This window comes from Nuphar pumila, chromosome 13, assembly GCF_984573655.1.
Source record: "Nuphar pumila chromosome 13, dmNupPumi1.hap1.1, whole genome shotgun sequence".
NCBI lineage: Eukaryota > Viridiplantae > Streptophyta > Magnoliopsida > Nymphaeales > Nymphaeaceae > Nuphar > Nuphar pumila.
In genome coordinates this window covers 99879101-99898747 of record NC_143261.1, presented here as the reverse complement: position 1 = coordinate 99898747, position 19647 = coordinate 99879101, and the positions used below count along the sequence as shown (strand labels likewise).

At 36.6% G+C, this 19647-nt stretch overlaps 2 protein-coding genes across 8 annotated transcripts in view; one reads left to right on the top strand and one right to left on the bottom strand.

Annotated features, from left to right (window-relative positions):
* Positions 1-12624, bottom strand: part of LOC149819440 (alanine-tRNA ligase) — a 36026-nt gene extending 23402 nt beyond the window's left edge. Inside the window, exons 1-5 of the mRNA XM_089986458.1 lie at positions 12359-12624; positions 11785-11851; positions 11384-11461; positions 10172-10224; positions 9688-9771 (exon numbers count right to left, since the gene is read on the bottom strand). Coding sequence (XP_089842584.1) covers positions 9688-9771; positions 10172-10224; positions 11384-11461; positions 11785-11851; positions 12359-12577 — 501 coding nt within the window. The 5' untranslated portion in view covers positions 12578-12624. The remainder of the gene's footprint in view (positions 1-9687; positions 9772-10171; positions 10225-11383; positions 11462-11784; positions 11852-12358) is intronic.
* Positions 12625-16232: 3608 nt separating this feature from the next.
* Positions 16233-19647, top strand: part of LOC149819439 (uncharacterized) — a 58075-nt gene continuing 54660 nt past the window's right edge. For all 7 annotated transcript variants that reach the window (XM_089985355.1, XM_089985354.1, XM_089985350.1 and 4 more), the window contains exon 1: positions 16233-16473. In XM_089985355.1, the coding sequence (XP_089841481.1) occupies positions 16375-16473 (99 nt within the window). In that variant the 5' untranslated portion in view covers positions 16233-16374. The remainder of the gene's footprint in view (positions 16474-19647) is intronic.

Here is a 19647-nt window from a genome sequence, read left to right as displayed (position 1 = left end):
TCTACCTAACTAACGCGCTAGCGGCCAAACCACACAAACCACAAAGCGAGTAACAAAAACAATTACTGAAAACAAGAGATAAACAAGCACCACGCAGTTGCACTCAATAGAGAATTTACGAAAATGAAATCTATGTGCACGGTACCAATCATACACAGTCACTTCTAAGGGGATCCTAATGGGTGAGCTGTGCAGAAAAGTAAGCTTGTCTCTATGGTATGCACACGCGTGGTTCTAAGCCTAAATGCGAGAAACAAACTAAACAATCCTAATTAAAGAACTGAATTAAACTAACAACCTATAAATACGAGAACAAACATAAGGCAATAAAGTGAATACTAGTATTTCGCCGTTCCCCGGCAACGGCGCCAAAATTTGGTGTGAGTTTTATGAAAACCCTTTTTAAAACAATATTTTTAGTGAAAATTCAGTGAAAGCCAGACACCAAAAATATAAAAACCGGCTCGCACAAGTGGTGGAGTCCGGGTCGATCTCAGGGAACGGAAAATACTTCGTATTCGAACACACAATCTAAACTACTCTTTATTGCCAAAATGAAAAGAATTGATTAAATAATTAACTAACTACGAGAGTACGGCCCTACGCAAAGGGTTTAAACAAATAATTAAAGTGCCTTATTACAAACCCAAATGAATTGAATTAAATGAAATAAAAGCCTAATCTAGAAAGAAAAGCAAGTCTTCAGTGCTTGAGGCTTTCTGTCCCTTCTTGAGGTAATGTATGTTTGCTTGCACTTTGGGTTTTTTTTTTTTGGCTCGAAATAGCTTCTCTCACACGTCCAAATGCTTCCCACAGTCGGCTAGATGGGTTGAGGAAAGACCGGTTCATCCTGGTTGTTGTTGCACCTTCCCAATGAAGAGGATGGAAGAATCGGTGATGGGGAATACATCAAGAAGAGCAAGAAAAGGAAAAAGGGAGAGGAAGCAAGAGAGAGAGAGAGAGAGACGTGGAATCCACCAGGAAAAGAACGATTTTTTTCTTGTTGTATGATACTATTTATAATATTATATTAGGGTAAAACCATTTTTTCAAAACAAGTCCAACAGCTTTCAATGATTTCCAAAATACCCATTTTAGCAAAACATGCTTTATTGTCTAAAGAAAACAAACTTCTTAAACTAATTAAAGATTACAAATTAGCTACTCAAACTTAAGCTAACTAAACTACAATTAAGAAGTTCTAACTAAAAAAATTATATATATATATACAAGGAAAGCTTTCAAGAACACGATTTTCTGATAAAATTCAATGCAATGCGGTTTCTCAAAACTAATGGTAAAAATGGGTTTTTAAAGCAATTTTTACATGGATCATGCATCAATAATGATTAATAAAATGCAAATATTATGCATGATCAACGTCCAAAATAAAGTAAGGACCATGACTCAAGGGGAGATGAGCATAAGGGAATATTGCAGTGCACTCTCTCTCCTTTGGGACGAATTGGCTCTTCTTGAGCTAAAGTGGCATTGTTCACAAGAAGGTTGTTGTTCAAGGAAAAGAAATGACCAAAATCGTTTCCGAATATAAAAAAAATGGAAAGAATGGAGAATGGGTCATTCCAAAATTATTGGATGGCTCATCAATAGTGTGGACATCCACAAGTGCTCTAGCTTGGTGAAATTTGACTTCGCTAGTGATGCATGAAAATACCTTAAAGACATATATAGTCTTAAGGATATTGCGCATATATGTAACGTCCAAAATAAAGTGACGACCATGACTCAAGGGGAGATGAGCATAAGGGAATATTACAGTGCACTCTCTCTCCTTTGAGACGAATTGGCTCTTCTTGAGCTAAAGTGGCATTGTCCACAAGATGTTGAGCTTCGTAAAAATCAAATCAAAGCGGAGCATTTCTATCAATTCATAAATGAGCTTAGGCCTTTAAAGGGACTAAATCCGCTCTTCTTCATAGAGGAGTTCTTTCCATAGTTGAAACACTTAAGAATTAACCATGGAAGAGAATAGATTGAAGAGGTCGTCCACTTCTAAGGATGAAGAATCCGTGCTTGCCATGTCAAAGCCTGAAAATCATACCAAGAGTTATAAACCACCTCATTTTGTAAGAAATGAGAATGGTACAAACCCCAACAACTATGAAAAGAGGGGTGATCATGATTTAAAAAAGGCAAAAAAATTTATTTGTTATTCATTCTGCTAATCAATTTCAGCATGCTCCCACTACAGTGCATATGAGCGATGTAACGAGAATTATTAGATATATTAAAAAGTATATTAACCTTGGCTTGTTTTTATCATCATCATCCTCCCTAGAAGTCATTGTGTATTCTGATTCTAATTGGGGAGGAGGTGTTAATGATAGACGCTCAACCACTGATTTATGTGTATTTGTAGGTGACTCTCTCATTTCATGGCGATGCAAAAAGCAGCAGAAAGTGTCTCTCTCCTCCACTTAAGCCGAGTATCGTGCCATGGCGACCATCACTCCTGAGTTAGTATGGTTGAGACAACTTCTTGAAGAATTGAGGGTTTATACTGCAGAACCTTCAAAATTGTGTTGTGACAACAAGAGTGTGGTATATATTGCAAGCAATCATACATTTCAGGAGAGGACGAAACACATTGAGATGGATTGCCACTACGTTCGTGAAGAATTCCTATGAAAGACTATCATATTGCCTTATGTTTCATCAAAGTATCAACTCACGGATTTCTTCATCAAAGCGCTATCGTCACCCAGATTTCACTTCCTACTTGGCAAACTCTCGGTTGTTGTACCATGAGTTTGAGGGAGGGTGTTAAAATATACATATTCTTATATGTATATATATACATATACATATACATATAAGAATATGTGTATATACTTCACTGTAAACTGAAATACCCATCAGGGGTATTTTGGTCCTTTTACTACATGGGCATCAGCCCACTTTATTTTATTTTTTACATTGTATTTTTTCACTTTATTTTGTTTTTATTTTGACCTTTTTCTTTTTTTTCACTTTTTGTGATAGGGACAGCTCCATATAGCTGTTGGAGCTGCCCTAATGGTGTGCAGCCCCAATAGCCATATGGGGTTGCCCCCGTGTGACTCCTCTTGTATTATAAACATGCCTTCTTAGGCATTGTAAACTTAACTCATTCTTGAGTGCTTTTATGAAATGTCAAATTTGTTAGACCCTTGTGTGGGTGGTTTGGTGATTCAATCAAGTATTCTACTTGATTGAAATTGTGTTCTTGCATGTATAGTGGATTTTATTCATCTCATTACAATTTGCTATGTCACATAGGTGCGGATGCGGATGCGGCACTTTAAAAAAACTTGGGTGCGGGGGTGTGGGGAGTGTGTGTGTATATATATATATATATATATATATATATATATATATATATATATATATATATATATATATATATATATATATATATAATTTTTAACAGTTTTAAGTTAACACTGTGTGTATTTGTGTACATTTATGTATTTATATATATATAATATAGATAAAAATAGACTTGATTAGGGTTAACTAAATTTACTTTTGGATAGAAATGGACCTCGATGTGGTTGACTTCACCTAACACAAAGGAAGTTATATCCAAGTGTCACACCCGCCTGGGTGCAGGTGCGACGCAGGTGTGGTGCCTTGTTAGAAGAGTCCGTGTGACAGCTCATTTGTTGTATGGTCATTGTTATTATGGATGATTATAACTCTATTTATCTGTGATGGCTATCTATTTTTTAAACCATGGTGTTTCGAAAGATTGTTAAAATTGATAAATTTATTGATAACATTAATGTGTTTTAATTACAAGCTATCTTACCTTTTGGGTTTCCTCCTATTATATCTTTTATCTAAGTGTTATTATATGTAGACAAGAGATGTTTATCCACGCCTTCGTTTGTGAATTTAGCTCATTGTTGGTATTATACTCTTGATCTAGTCGCTGATATACTTGATTTTTTAGTGTCATTATATGTACACAAAAGATGTTTATTCACACCTTCGTGTGTGATTTTAGTCCATTGTTGGCATTATATTCTTGATCTAGTATCTGATACACTTGATTTTTTTTTGTCATTATATGTAGACAAGAGATGTTTAGTCACACCTTCGTGTGTGATGTTAACCCTTCGTTGGCATTATACTATTGTTCTAGTCACTGATACACTTGTTTTTAACTGTCATCATATGTAGACAAGAGATGTTTATACACACCTTCGTGTGTGTCTTTGGCTCTTTAGTGGCATGATGATTATGCGATTGTTCTAGTCGCTAATATACTTGATGTTTGAGGTTTTGAGGCCTAGGAGATGATGGATTGTGGTGGTCAAACTAGTGTTTTAATTTGCGAAATTCATTCAATACGATGTATGAGATTTTTTAAAATCTCTTCGTAATTTTTCTAAACTCATTTGCTCTTTTATTAAAAATGGTTGTTGAAATATTTTAATGCATTTTGCATTGTATATGCTTTAGTTGCATGCGTTATTTGATGATTAATTGTTTGGAATAATTTGCATATGGTTATGTTTTTCCAAGCATATATTTAATAAACAAATATATATTATTTTTTTACTTGTGTTGCCCTTTGTTGGCTCTTCGTATTATCCCATAGTGGACTTGTATTTATGCACTTTTGTGCTTGTATTATGCCTTTATGCCTTTGCATTGTTCATACTTGGACTTGTATGTGTTTTTTGCACTTTTTTTTTTAATTCCACATGCTTTTCTAAGCATTTCATTAGGAAATCTTTTATATGTATGTCAGTAGAGGCTATTATGTATGAGGAATCGAAAGAGCTTCACTCCATGGCTCAACCTGTACAGGAAACAGAGAAAAGAAAAAAAATAAGAGGCACAATAGCTGGGGCGGCTGAACTGCGCACACCACCGAGCCCTAATATATTTATAGCAGAACGATTTTACAATAGAGACTAAAATACGTAAACACAAGGACCATATTACAAGAATGTCATTAATGAATCGTCAACTTTATAATAACGAAGGATAGATGTGCGTATGGATCTGGATCCAATCCAGATCCATACACATGTTCTATTTTAACAACCTCCCTCAAGTTGTACATGGTTTTGGAGCATGTACAACTTGCTCTATTCGAACATGGCATAGTTCTATCTCTTTCATCTCGACTTTCTGCCGTATAAAATGTTGACCAATCTCAATGTGCTTTGTTCTGCTATGTTTAACAGGGTTACACGCAATGTTTATTGTGCTTTAATTGTCACATAGAAGAAATAATCGAATAATTGTCTCTCCAAGATCACTCAATAAGTGTTTAATCCATGTAACTTTTATCGTGCCTGCAGCCATGGACCTGTATTCAGCCTCTGTACTCGATCGTGCCACTGCCTTTTGTTTTCTACTGCTCCAAGACACTAAATTGTGTCCAATATATACACAATATCTAGAGACAGATCGTCTCTCATCTGGGTCCCCTGCCTAGTCTGCGTCAGTATAAGTTATGAGTTCATGTCCTTTATTTAGGTTATCATTCTTGCGATAAACAAGTTTGTCTCCTATAGTTCCTTTTAAATAGCGTAGAATGTGCTTCACTGCTTCCATATGACCTTCCGTTGGAGCATGCATAAACTAGGACACCTGATTGACAGCATAAACTATATCAGGTCTGGTAAAGGTCAAATATTGCAGCATCCCTGTAATAACTACAAATTTTTAGGCATTCATTTAAATATATTATAATATATATTTCATAACAGTGTGATTTGGGTCTGGATCCAAGTTTTGGATCCGAGACCCATAAAAGGATCTTTACGAATAAATTTACCTCGTATAAACTTATATGTACATATATAAGTGCAAAAAATTTACCTTGTTGGTTTTTCACATGATATGGTGAACAGTGAGGTAGGACTGACTACTGGGAATGGATGAGAGTCATATTTCGGCTTGACAGCTTTAGCAGGGGACATAGTGACTCTTTCTTCAATCCTTCTTGCTTTTTCAGTTGTTGCTTTATTTTCAGTCGAATAAAACATTGTCTCTAAAATTTACTCTTACCCGTAACTATACTACCTTTTTCAAAATAAGGCAATAAGTGAGATAACTTACCCGCATTACCTGTGACATGGGTGGCAGCACCGAATCAACATATCACTCGCCTTGCTCATTTTGCTTGATCGCCATCTGTGACAAAGCTGATAACAAAAGTTGTTGCATATCTGTAGGTGGCGCTTTCGTGTCCACAGTAGAAGCTTTATTTTCAATTTTGTTTATTTTTTCTTTATTCTACAGATTAAACCAACAATCAACTTTTACATGTCCTCTTTTGTTACATAATAAACAAGTGGGCACTCTCCTCTGATTCCCTACATTAAAAACACCTGAAATATTAGGTGTAGGCAAGATACCACATCCTCCCTGCCCAAAACGGTCTCGGCCTCTGCCTCCTTGATGTCCTGCATTCCCTCGTCCAAAACCTACAGAAGTCTCCATAGCCAAAACTGAATGGGAACGAGCTGATTCATTTCCTTCTGCCCTTTGTTTCATAATCATCTCATGCTGAAGAAGTTTCGCTTGAAGGTCATCAAAATTGGGCAAGTGGGGGAGACATGTCAAAGTGGTGGTAAACATGTCAAAATCAGAGCCCAACACATTAAGGAGTTGTTGTACTTTATCTTTATCTGAAATAGCACTTCCAATAACAGTCAACTGGTCAGTAATAGTCTTCAAGCAGCCTATGTATTCCATAATTGTCATGGAGCCTTTCTTCAAACTTTGAAACTCATTCTTTAAGTACATAACTCGGGCTTCTGATATCTGAGAGTATGTCTGAGATAGCTTACTCCATAAGTCTGCCGCAGTGCAATCATCTGAAAGAGTAGCCAACACTTCTTGAGAGAGTGTTGACGTAATATAAGCAACCAAAGATTGATCCCGCTTTCTCCAAACTGTATACTCGGGATTCTTAATAGATTTGGTAATTGCATCACCCTTCTCATCCTCGATTTCCTGCAAAATAAACCGTGGTGGTACAGGAACAAAACCATCCAGATGTTCATCGAGATCCTGACTCCGTATAAACGGAAGTATTTGTCTCTTCCATGTTAAGAAATTAGAATGAGTAAGTTTTTCTGTAACGAGCTGATTTAAGAAACTTGTAGAGGGACTCGATGACGAGTATGAATCCATATCAATGAAAACCCTTTTTTTTTAAACAAGAATGTAGTCTGTTTCAGTCTGCCTATAGATGTTGCACAGAAAACACTAATTCACTGCTAATTGAAAAAGGATGAAGAAAAACAATACAAAATTGAGAAAAACTGATACGATGATGAATGCTAGACTATGATAGTGATATTTAGAACAAAGTGATACGAATCGTCAAGCAATACAAGGAGTCAAGGAGTACTCACAGCACACAGACTTAGGAAAGTATCAAGTTTAGAAGGAAAACCATAGAAAGTGTAGTTGACATTGATAAATACTGCAAGAAGATGCAGTTGTTGACAAAAGAAAGGTGCTATTGAAGAGGGAGATACAGCCGATCAAGAAGTCGTTGACACAGACGATGATATTGATACTGAAGGCGAAGGAGACGTTGATGTTGAAGAAGAAGGCAGTCGATATTGAAGAAGAAGGAGAAGTCGCAGATAGTGAAGGATGTTGAAGAAGACGTTGATATCAGCGTTGATGTTGAGGAAGGAAACAATCGATGTTGAAGAAGAAGGAGAAGTCGCAGACACACTTGAATGTTGAAGGAGTCTTCACGGCTGGTGTTCTTGATGTTGAAGGAAGCAGTCGATATTGAAGAAGAAGGAGAAGTCGCAGATAGACTTGAATGTTGAAGGAGTCTTCACGGCTGGTGTTCTGCAACCTGGGCTCTGATACCATATGAGGAATCAAAAGAGCTTCACTCCACAGCTCAACCTGTACAGGAAACAGAGAAAATAAAAAAAGGAGAGGCACAATAGCTGGGGCGGTTGAACTGCGCACACCACCGAGCCCTAATATATTTATAGCAGAACGATTTTACAATAGAGACTAAAATACGTAAACACAAGGACCATATTACAAGAATGCTATTAATGAATCGTCAACTTTATAATAACGAAGGATAGATGTGTGTATGGATCTGGATCCAATCCAGATCCATACACATGCTCTATTTTAACATTATGTGCATTTGATTGCTCTTGAAATTGTTCTCACTTTGTATTACCTTTTTTGGTAAAATTGGTGCATGTGCAATCCTATTGTATTTGTGTGGATCTTCATTGGGATCCCTTTCTGTATTTTCACCTGTTTTTAAGCATGTACTCTTGAAATATTATAGGTCCATAAGTGACTATTTTGTTGCATATTTAATGTTGCTTCAAAAAATGTAATTGATCTTTGCTTATTTGACTTCTCTTAATTAAATAATGGAAATCATTTCTTGTACCTTCCACTGTGTAAAAATGTATGGAGATTTGAACTCTTTTGTGCATTATTTCTTCAAAGTATTAATGATTGTTTGAAAATTTCATATTTCAAGATAAATATGATATTATGCATTAATGTGATAAATATATGTGTACTAAAATGATGCATGCTTTTCAGGAATGTTTAAAGTCATTAATGATTTATAAATCTATCTTTGAAAAAATTTTATGTTCTCTTGAGAATTAAGAACTTTTTAAAGTTGAGTGTCTTAATGACTCATGTTTTACTTTAAATATTGTTTAAAAAGTCAAATTGACTTACATATTGTATGCTTGCGTGCTCGGCCATCTTCTCTCCATAAGTTATATAAGTATAATTGTTTCTTGTTAGACCCCTCTTATTATATCTTCTTGCAGGTACTTTAAGCATTGATGTTATTAAAGATCTTTTGGGGTTGTGGAGCGTATGATTAAACACCCTTTAAAGAAGCACGAAGTGGAAGAACCTAATGAAGTTCATGAGAGACATTTTATGTAATGGGTTTCTTCGTTTGTAGTTTCAAACTTACGGTGAGTCACTGCAAGTTTGAGGGGGGTGTTAAGATATGTATATAATATTATATATGTATATATATATATATATTTATACATATATATATATATATATATATTATACCCAAGTCAACTATTGGTTGACTTGGGGATGGCTGGCTGTTGGACTACAATGGCAATCTAGCCGTTGGACCTAGTCCAACGGCTAGATTGGTTTCCCTATCTCTCCCTTTAATTCCTCTATTCTCCCTCTTATTCTCTGTATAAAGGGTGGGTGTGTGCCTTTGTATTTTTTAGAGAGATGGGTAGCTCTAGATATGTTTTAGTGTTCTTCAGTGCATTTTATAGTGAGGTTTTTATGTATTTATTTTTTACGTGTTTTATTGTTCATTATGAATGAAATCATTTATTCACAAAACTTGTATTAGTTGGTATCTTGTTAGTATTCAAATGTATTTTGATTTGGCATTTGGATTACAATTTGAAATGCCTTGGGTTCTGTGCCATTTAGTGACAAATGCATTGCCTCATTTCCAGTAACTCGTGTTCCATGACAACATCCAAATGGGATTGGGCTGAATTTTGGTTTTTTTGAACAAGTTCATGCAAATAACAGCTTACCTCGATTTTATATTGTTACAGCTTGTTGTACCATCATAAGATTGTCATGCCAATTAACAGATGCTTTATGAAGAAAGAAAATTAAAATACACCCAAAAATAAAAATAAATAACAAGAATACCTCCAACTTTTTACTTTCATTCTTCACAAGTTCAACTGACTGCCTGAGCTGCTTTACTTTTTCCTCTGCATTAGAAATCATGGACTACAACAAAAACAAGAAAAACCCTTGGGTTTTCATCATATTGTAATTAATGATAAGCATTCATACAGCTTGCAAAGAAATTTACCCAGTAGGAAAAGGCAACACAATAAAAGCAATAGGAGATGTTATATTCCAGATGTTGACTTTAACTGAAACTTGGTAGAATGCACGTGCGATTATTGCCCATGTATGTTGGCTTTTTGGACACTAGAAACTTACTCGAAGAATCGAAGATAGAATTTTAGGCCAGAGTTTATACTCCAGATTCTAGACAAGGACTAGCCCATATACATGTATGTTCATATGCATGTATGCATGAATGTATGTCTATATGTAAACGGATAACATTGGAAGAGGGACTGACTAACAATGGCACAAGATTCTCATGTTAATTACCTACCTCTTCACTCACAAAGAGTCGTAATGCACGATGAAATAAGAACCTCCTGGGCCCTGCCAATTACAAAAAAGAACTCAGCTTTGGCATTTCAAACAAAATTGGTTCAAGGAACCTTGACTGAAAAAAAAAAGATGATTTGCACTGTTTAACATCTAATTCATGCATATGCATGAGTCAAAAGCCACAACTTTTTGAATATTAAAGTGAGAGGTACTCTACTTACCCAACAAAATATTTAATTTCAAGCTTCAAATCAGAGCTGTACACATACATAATAAAACGTAAACTGTATAAACTGTTATTAGTTTGTTACTACCTGAACATGACCCCTTCTCTCGTAAACCACAAATGTTTCCTCATGTATGGATTAAGAACATAGTTTGCTTATTAAAGAACATGGCAGTTGGACATACATATTCACATACATACATACATATATGGATGTATGTATGTATGTAAGTAGTATGGAGTTTTCCTCATAAAAGCATGTTTCATTGATCAAGAAGGGATCACTCTAAAGTCCCGAATTTACTCCCCCCAACAAATCATCAGTTTCTATTATCCTACAATGGGTTATTGTCAAACAGCAAATTCAAAGGTTGTTAAGTATTCATATTCACTCTTTTGAACTTTTGATAAATCATGACAGGGTTCACGCCAGCTAAACTAAGCATTGGAGAAGTTTAATTTGAAGTGAGTACCAAAGTCACCGGAAAAAAAATAGATCCTAATATGAATTCGATAGTAGAATATATAAACATAAGGTGAAAGAAATTAAGAACGTAGCATATACTACAGAGGTTCGACCCAATGGAATCATAATTAAGCTAATAACAAGTTACCCTATGAGCTGATGGGAGCAATCCGAATTTTTCATATACCTATTTATGTTTCATAAAAAATGAGATAAAATTTTCAAATACAGGAGAATGAATTTCCCGCGAAAACTATTTACTGAATAGCAGAAGACATGCAATTAGGTACATGAGACCTCATAACCCTTTGAATTCTTTTTCATTTTATATCAAGACTATTAAATATGTAAAATCATGTAATTTGTGAATATAGCATGTTCGCTGTCATCATGGATAAAACCATTCAAAGCAAATGCAACAAGTGGAGCCATATTCTTGTATCCCCCATATCACCAATTACTGTGACGTGCACGTCTAAGCCAAAAAACAAAAAAACAAAATGGATTATGGAGAATACTTTTAAATAGAAGCATTGTCGAACCAGCTGCAACACTGAATGTGATAGATGGATGGTCAGCTGCAATTAACAAACCTTCTGCAAACATTTACCATGTAAGAAATCATGCATGATGATAAAGAAAGCAAGAAAATAACAATACATGTTCACCGCCGTGAGGTGTTTGTAGCACCCACTAATCCAGTGGGCGAAATATGCACGAACCCATCCCGCCCACACTCGCACACATGCCCGCACTCACACACACATGCACACATTGCATTGTAGAGCACAATACAATCTCCCAAAGCATCCCTCTTTTTTGTGAATAAATGTGTGAAACCCGAATACAGGAAACAAGTTGTAACACTAATGAGAGCATTGACAAACAAGACCCAAGCTGGACAGTGCCTAAGACAAACCTTTCAATTTCTCAAAAGCGGCATCCTCATAAGCATTGAACTCGTACTTCAGAGCTGAAAAAGCCTCCTGAGAATCCAATCAGTTACACGAAAAATTAACAAAAACGTTGATCTTCAATCCTAAAACCACATATAATAAACGCTATTTATCACTCTTGCAGAAAGATGGGAAGGTGAACACACGAATCTTGAACATCAAGATATGTGTCTTCCCCTTGGTCACCTCCGTGTGTGTCTATGTGTTAAATTGAGCTAAAAACCCACCACAAATCGGACCGAAACATCGATCTAAATCCTACAACATCAACAATTCCCAATAAATATTTCATATTCAGGCAAGATCAACAGCCATTATAGTGTTTTTTTGAGTCTTGTGACCGGAACGAATCGAAACTCTCCGAACTCTGCTAAAACCGTCAAGGACAATCTATAAACAAACAATTTCACCAGAAATATATACATAAACAAAACGAAACTCGAACAATGGTGAGACAATGCATGCGATTCGTCTCTAATAAAACATATGCATGTAATTCCGACAAAGAACTAGAAATCGGTTGATCGATTAGCGTACGGATGAGCGGTGGAGGAGATCGGTGGAGATGGAATGGAACTCGAGGAGGCGTGACCGGGCGGAGACGACGGCGGAATCGGCGGTTTCTTGGATGATTTGTCCGAACGACTCCGCCTGCTCGACCGCGTATTCGATCCACGGCTTGATTTCCGACAAGGGACTGACGCCGGAAGTTGGGACTTCGCCGGATTTCTCCTCTCCCTCTGTCACTGCCGCCATCTCTCTCTCTCTCTCTCTCCCCTTCGAACGTACTGATTGATTGGGTATGCGGTAAGATGCGGCGATGCCGGAGTCGCGTGCAAATGGAACGGATATGGACCGGAACGTAGTTGACCCTAACCCGACCCGAAGTCCTACAGGATTTTTTGGAAATATTTCAAAAAAACGCTCCTTAATTTTGGGAGATAATCCCCTTCCCAAACAAACAAAAAAATGAGATAATAAAGAAACTTAAAATGTTAATCACACTTAATTTTTTTGAACGATGATGTGGATGGCACTAATTTTTAGCACAATAATATAATTGATCATGAATCATGGTCCCTAATATTTTGAGCCCATCATCCAATCCTTCCCCAACATGGGGCAACTGTCGTTCTGGTAAGATCCGCGTAACCCTAGCTTGTCTTTCAAAAAAAAATGTATGCTTTTTTGAAACAACTTAAGTGGCGCCTGATTTTTTCATACAATACACCAAGGTGTCTAGCTTTTTAAGAGACATTTTTATATTTACATAGAGAAACCACCCTTATGATCACTATGTAAGAGCTGCTTAACACCAACTTGACTTTTAAAAAAACAATGTATGATTTTTTGAAACAACTTAAGTGGCACCTGATTTTCCCATACGATACCCAAACAAGTGTTTGACAAGGGTGTCTACTTTTTAAGCGACTTTTTATACTTATATAGAGAAACCACCTCCATGATCAAAGACCTAGTTTGTTGGCTATGCCTGCGGTTGCCATACTTATGATCATTATCTTGGCAACATGAAACTCTGTGAGCTTACCCCTTGCCCTTCGGAAATCACCATGCTTCCGCTTAAAACTGTACCACAACAACTATGCCTTCATCCCAAAACAATTGGGGTCGGCGATATGAATCAACAAAGAAAATCATTATGGGTCTTCTACATAAATCTTTCTCCTCCATTCATTTCTATCCAATGCCATGTCCTCGGTGAGGTTCAAAGCATTCATATCCTTTCTTATCACCTCCATCCATGTCTTCCTAGGCCTACCCTGACCTCTTTTAACTAATATATTTTTCCATTCCTTCTAACTGGAGCATCAGGCCTTCGTCGAATACGTCCAAACCACCGTAAACGATTCTCTCTCATCTTATTTTCAATGGGTGCAACGCCTACCTTCTTACGTATCTCCTCGTTCCGAATCTTAACTTTTCTTGTATTTTCACACATCCATCTCAACATACGCTTCCGCTTAAAACTGTAAAAAAAAAAGGACAATTATTTGGCATGAATTGTCATATTTGTAGTAGTAAAGTCGACATGTCTATCACATTTTTTGCTCTTGATCAAAACATGAAATGATGCCAAAAGTGACGTCTAGGTTTTTGTTCTTTCACGAATAATCAAAATAATCTAGGGCATACTTCGGTCAAAGTTGTTAAATGTGTGTTATAATTACCACAAGTTACCGTGTTATTATTGATTTTTTTACAAGTTTTGTTGTTTTGAGGGTAAGAAAGTAACTTTATCTTATTAACTCAATTTGATTTAGTGATAAACCCTAGTTAAGTTGCAGGAAATGTCTTTTATTAAAGCAACAGAAATTTGTGTTTTTAATAACATCAAACACTTAGTTATGCTTTTTATTATTGTCAAAGAGTTTTTTAAATGTTCTCTTCTATTTTAAGGAGAAATTGTAGGAGGTATTCAAACCCAGTTCCGGATTCCAAATGATACCTGAATAAATAAGGCTGGATCCAGGTCCGAAATATTTATGTAAATATGAAACTGCTAAGAAGGGGGCTAAAAACCAAACATTTTACCTGTACAATTTGCAAACAAATTGGATTAGATTCCAACTGAACATGGGTCCAACACAGATATTGATTCAATACCTAAATAGGTTGATTAAGTGCATAATCGGATCTTATTTGAAATATCTGTGGCTGAAAATATTATCTCATGTTCAGATCGGATAAATCTAGTTGGTCCACACTGGACCATAATTAACTTGTTTAGAGCCGAGTTTTTAGCAGTTGGGCCCAGCAATGCTATCCAACAATTTTTATAATTTGACCCTTTTGCTAAAATTTAAAAGCGAATTTAGCTAATACCAAATAGCTAAACCCATATGCGGTGATAGATTAGCTAATCTCAATTGCGAGACCTATTTTTTTTACAATTACTTATCTTCCACTCTACCCTCATCACCATCGTCATTTTTCAACCATCACCATAGATAGGATGCATAACTAACCGAGCTGACTCGGGCTCAGCTCGGTCCATTGTGCTCATAAGTAATAAGTGTGAAACATTGACTTGGTCTCGGCTCCAGCTTGGCCCTTTTAAACTTGTCTCATTTCAAGCTCGGGATGCGCTTCAGCCGAGCTTTTACATTTTTTTTTAAAGCGAGCCAAGCTTGTAGATGCCAAACTCAGCTCAAGTCTGATTCTTATGCATCCCAAACCACTACTATAGATAATACTACCACCACTGTCACCATTATCATCCATGTAGAGTGGAAGAAAATAAGTAGTTGGAACAAACCTCAACCAGTTAGACAACTATACCATTGGGTTTTGAACTTGCAACGTCCCAATACAAGGTGACATGCACTAGGTACTCTTACCAAACAAAGTGGAACCCCCTAGGTTGAGATTAGCTACTATTGTGGCAATTGAGTTCACTATTATATCACAATTGTGTCTTGTTACTCAGTGACAATGAAAGCCGCTTGTACATTTTAGCAAATGGATAAAATATCCTTAAAAAAAAAGAGAGGATAAAATCATCATAAATAACTACATTTTTAGCAAAAAACAAATAGCTGAATACACGAAGAATATTGTGATATTTTGTGAACAAGTACAATCAATTTTAAAACTAAAAAAGTGTTTCAAACCTGTAAGTAACGGGATTCGAACTCTAAACCTATTGCTTGTAAGTCAAACACTTAAACATCATCACTTGACACCATTCTTACTAAGATTTTTAAAATTTATAATTGACAATAAATTATTATACAACGACAATTGACTTTCACGTTATATTTAACTATTCTTTTTTTTTTGAGAGAAGTATACTTAACTATTATTTTTTTTGAGAGAAGTATATTTAACTATTCTAATGTGTAGGCAAGTGTATATACTTCACATTAACATTTTAGAAACCGTATAAATGCTTATTAGAAGAAGCTCGTATTAATATTTTTTTGCAATCGTATCAATATGCGTTTCAAGTAAAAACGTACTCAAAACCTTTTTAAACATTACGGACCCGTACCAGTACCTCACACCTGTATCAATACCAGTACCCGTTTATGGCAACTAGGAATAGAATTCACACCATGAGAAAATATTCTCCCAAATACGTGCAACGCTTGGGTTTACCAAAAATCGAGCTTACATGTCAAATTAATCGTTAGACGTTATTCAGGTCAGATCCAGGTCAAATATCCGATCCACTTGCAGACTCGGGGGTCAGAGACTTCGCAGACTCACCAAGCCAAGGTTGGATTCAAGCCCGGACCCACACCGATACTCGGTTCCACCACGTCAACTAAATCCAGTCGTACCTAATACCCATTTCCGTCCTTGATGGGAAAATGCGAGCACAGTATCGTAATTTGGGCGACATGGGTCGTCTATAAAATGAGGCGACAAGGGAATTCGTCACGGCTTATTCTCTCTCTTCGCTCACCGTCATCGTCTTGAAGAAGCGATCGGCTCTCCCAGTGCGCGCCCAAAAGTCCCCTCATCTGAAGACCCACCCCTCTCTCTCCTCTTCGTTTTCCCCCAAACTCCTTCGCTCCCCTGCTCTCGCGATGCTTCCGTTTTCGCCCACCCTCTCGTCCGAGATCTCCTCGCTGCTTCACTCCCTCACTAGTTCCAATTACCAATCGGTTCTCCACGACCTTTGCCAGGTACGAGGTTTCCCGACTCCCTATCTTCCTCTTTTCTGGTTTCTTGAAGTTATTTTTCTGTTCGCCGTCGTCGTTGAACGTCCGTGTCCTTGCTTATCCCGACTCGAAGGGCGAGGCAATGACCCCTTTCTTGAATCCATGTTAACACCCATTACGCAAATTCCATGCTCAATGATGATCGAAATCGTTTCTCTTGAATCGTATTTACTCTAATTTTTTTCGTTGTTGTTGCGGGTTATTGTAGTTTTCAGTGTTTTGACTACCATGGTTAGGGTAATTGTTATGGATGTCTCGTTTATGTAGGGGAGTGCTTTGTTGAATACACGTAATTTCTTTCGCGTTGGTGCTAAAGTTGTCTGGTTGCCGGTGTAGGCGATTTTTCTGGGTGTTGGATGAAAGTGTACGATCAAGATGGTCTGTTTAGTGGAGAGACATGTATGGGTGGTCCATGAAACCATGCTTGATGTCTTGTCATGCAAGAACAAAAAAGGTCTGTGAAATCTGGTGCCCAGATGTGCATTCGGTTCGGACAATTTGGTTTGCTAATGAAATCAGTTCACACAAAAGTCAAGAACTTGGGTCATCATACCACCTATTTAAGGAAGAAAGATTGCGTAATTTTAATCGAAGATACTCAGTCTTGGGCAACTAGAAAGTGGCAGCAGAGAATGCACATATGGTCGAAATGCATACATTAACATGAATGCATGGAGTTACAAGGAAGAGCGAATTTGTTAGAAGACATATAGGAGTACAAGCAATAAAAGAGGAGAAATTAGAGAATGTCGTTGAAGAACGTTTGGGCTTATTTTTTTGACCAAGAAAGTTTGATACGATGCAAGTGGAAAGCAATAGGAAAAGTGGAAGGTCGTTAGAGAATTGGGAATATGCAGCAGGAGGTGATACGAAAGGTTGTTTAGTGGCGGAACATAGCAGTAGATAGAAAGGAGAAGCAATATTTGTAAGGTCGACCAATGTAATTAGGATAAGACTTGATGATGGTGGTGATAATGCCTATGATACTATGCACTACAGGTTGTATATCTGCCCCTGTTGTTTCTCCAACCTACACACTCACCCCTACCAATTCCTGTATATTTCCAGCCCTCTCCATTGAAATTTTGCTTTAGAAAACAATAAGTTCATCATCCAACCAGCAGTCTTATTATTAAAGAACACCACCACTATTTGTCTAAGACTCTAACTCAATGTTGTGAAAAGCATTGAGGCATAAAGCGTAAGCCTTAATTTTTGTTTAAATCTTAAATAAAGCGTATAAAAATACAAATAAACAAAAGAAATGCTTTATTGATGAAATAACAACATTAATAAATAGAAATTCTCAAATAAATACCGAAAAAGATGAGATTAACATGTAAACGTATGAATATATGAATAAAAAAGGCTAAAGGCTCTGTTCATATTACGAATAGATCCTTTTTATATCTTACTTTCAGTTCCAGGACTTCTTTTCAAGTTAAAAGTGTTTTTTCTTTCCATGGAAAATATTGAAACCCCATTAAACAAATACCACCCTCCTATGTGAGAGTATAGGAAAAAGAGAATAGAGAAGTAGCAATACCACAATAAAAACAACATAACTGAAAAAGGATCCTACTGATATCAAATTATTCAAATATAAACATATGTTTGTACTAAAGATCAGCAATAATTGAAGAAAAAATCGGGAAACTAATGATCAAATTTCTAACTGTCTACAACCATGTAATATTTAAAACACACATAATCCCCAACAAAATCTCTCTCTCTCTCTCTCTCTCTCTCTCTCTCTCTATATATATATATATATATATATATATATATATATATATATATATAGAGAGAGAGAGAGAGAGAGAGAGAGAGAGAGAGAGAGAGAGAGAGAGAGAGAGAGAGAGAGAGAGAGGTCTCCCTCAATGTTTGAGCGCACCTCGCCCTGAGGCATACGTCTCATAGCGCATGAGGCACACCTCAAGGCATTTGCACTATTTTACAGCTCCTCAAGGCATAAGGGCTTCACCTTGTGGCGAGGCACGATTTTTGCGCCTCGAGGCACATTTTTAACAACGCTAATCTAACTATTAATGGTTAAAACCTTCAGAATTAGTTAGAAGCTTATCGGTTGTTTGCCATTTCCACTTTTATGATTTATTTGTTGCCACCCAAACCCCTTTTTTATTTGTACTGATGCTTCATGTTGAAGGAACTGAAAACAACCATACGGAGAAGAAAACTGGAAATATGGGAATCATTTATTCTAATCACTAGAACATATAATACTTAGTCAATTTGAAGCAAAACAATGATTTCAATCTCTGAATCGTTGTGTTGCATTTACAATTTGGATCTGGTCATTCACTTGATGTACATGCTCTGATATCATTAATCAGTTGCCTGTTAGGTAGTTTTTGTCCACATTAAAGTTTATAGTATATGTCGTGTCATCCACAAACCTTCCAGATCAACAAGCTAATATCTGCGAGCATGGCTCCAGCTTTTATGTTCATACTGTAACCATGGTCATATCTTCTTTCTTTTCGTACAGTGCCATATAAATAGTTCTGAAATTTTTCCGAACTGATGAACTATCAATGGTCCTGGCTCAAGTTTTAGACACATATACTTACTCATAGGTGGCAAACTCGTCACTCAGGTTTGGATCGCCCAACCCTTGACTTGCAAGTCAGTGGGTTGACTTAGTGACTCAGACGAGTCAGGACTATATATTTTATAGTGTAAGCACATGAACAAGACATGAAAATAGCTAAATTTCAAGCTGTAATGTGTCAACAGTTAAGCTACAAAAACATATAACTATACAAGATCATTAACATTTTTCATTGAACAGTATTAGATTCTTCATAACAAGTGCCTTTGTACGAGATTTGTGCATTAAATTCATAAAATGCATGATAAAAAGTTTATAATAGGCATTAGGATCAGTAACCTGAATCTGTGACCCATTTGGGGCCTGATCTGAGTCGACTAGGGCGATTACCGAGTTGACTCGCCGGGTTTGCCAACTATGTTCTCACTGTTAAGATGTTTCTCATTATATATGGGACTAGGACTTTTTTTTAGTGTATTATGAGGAAAATCAATGTACGTGGACTCTTTATATTTTTAGTTATTCAGGTAAAAATCATAAAACAATGATAGCCTGTCTTGGGTGGC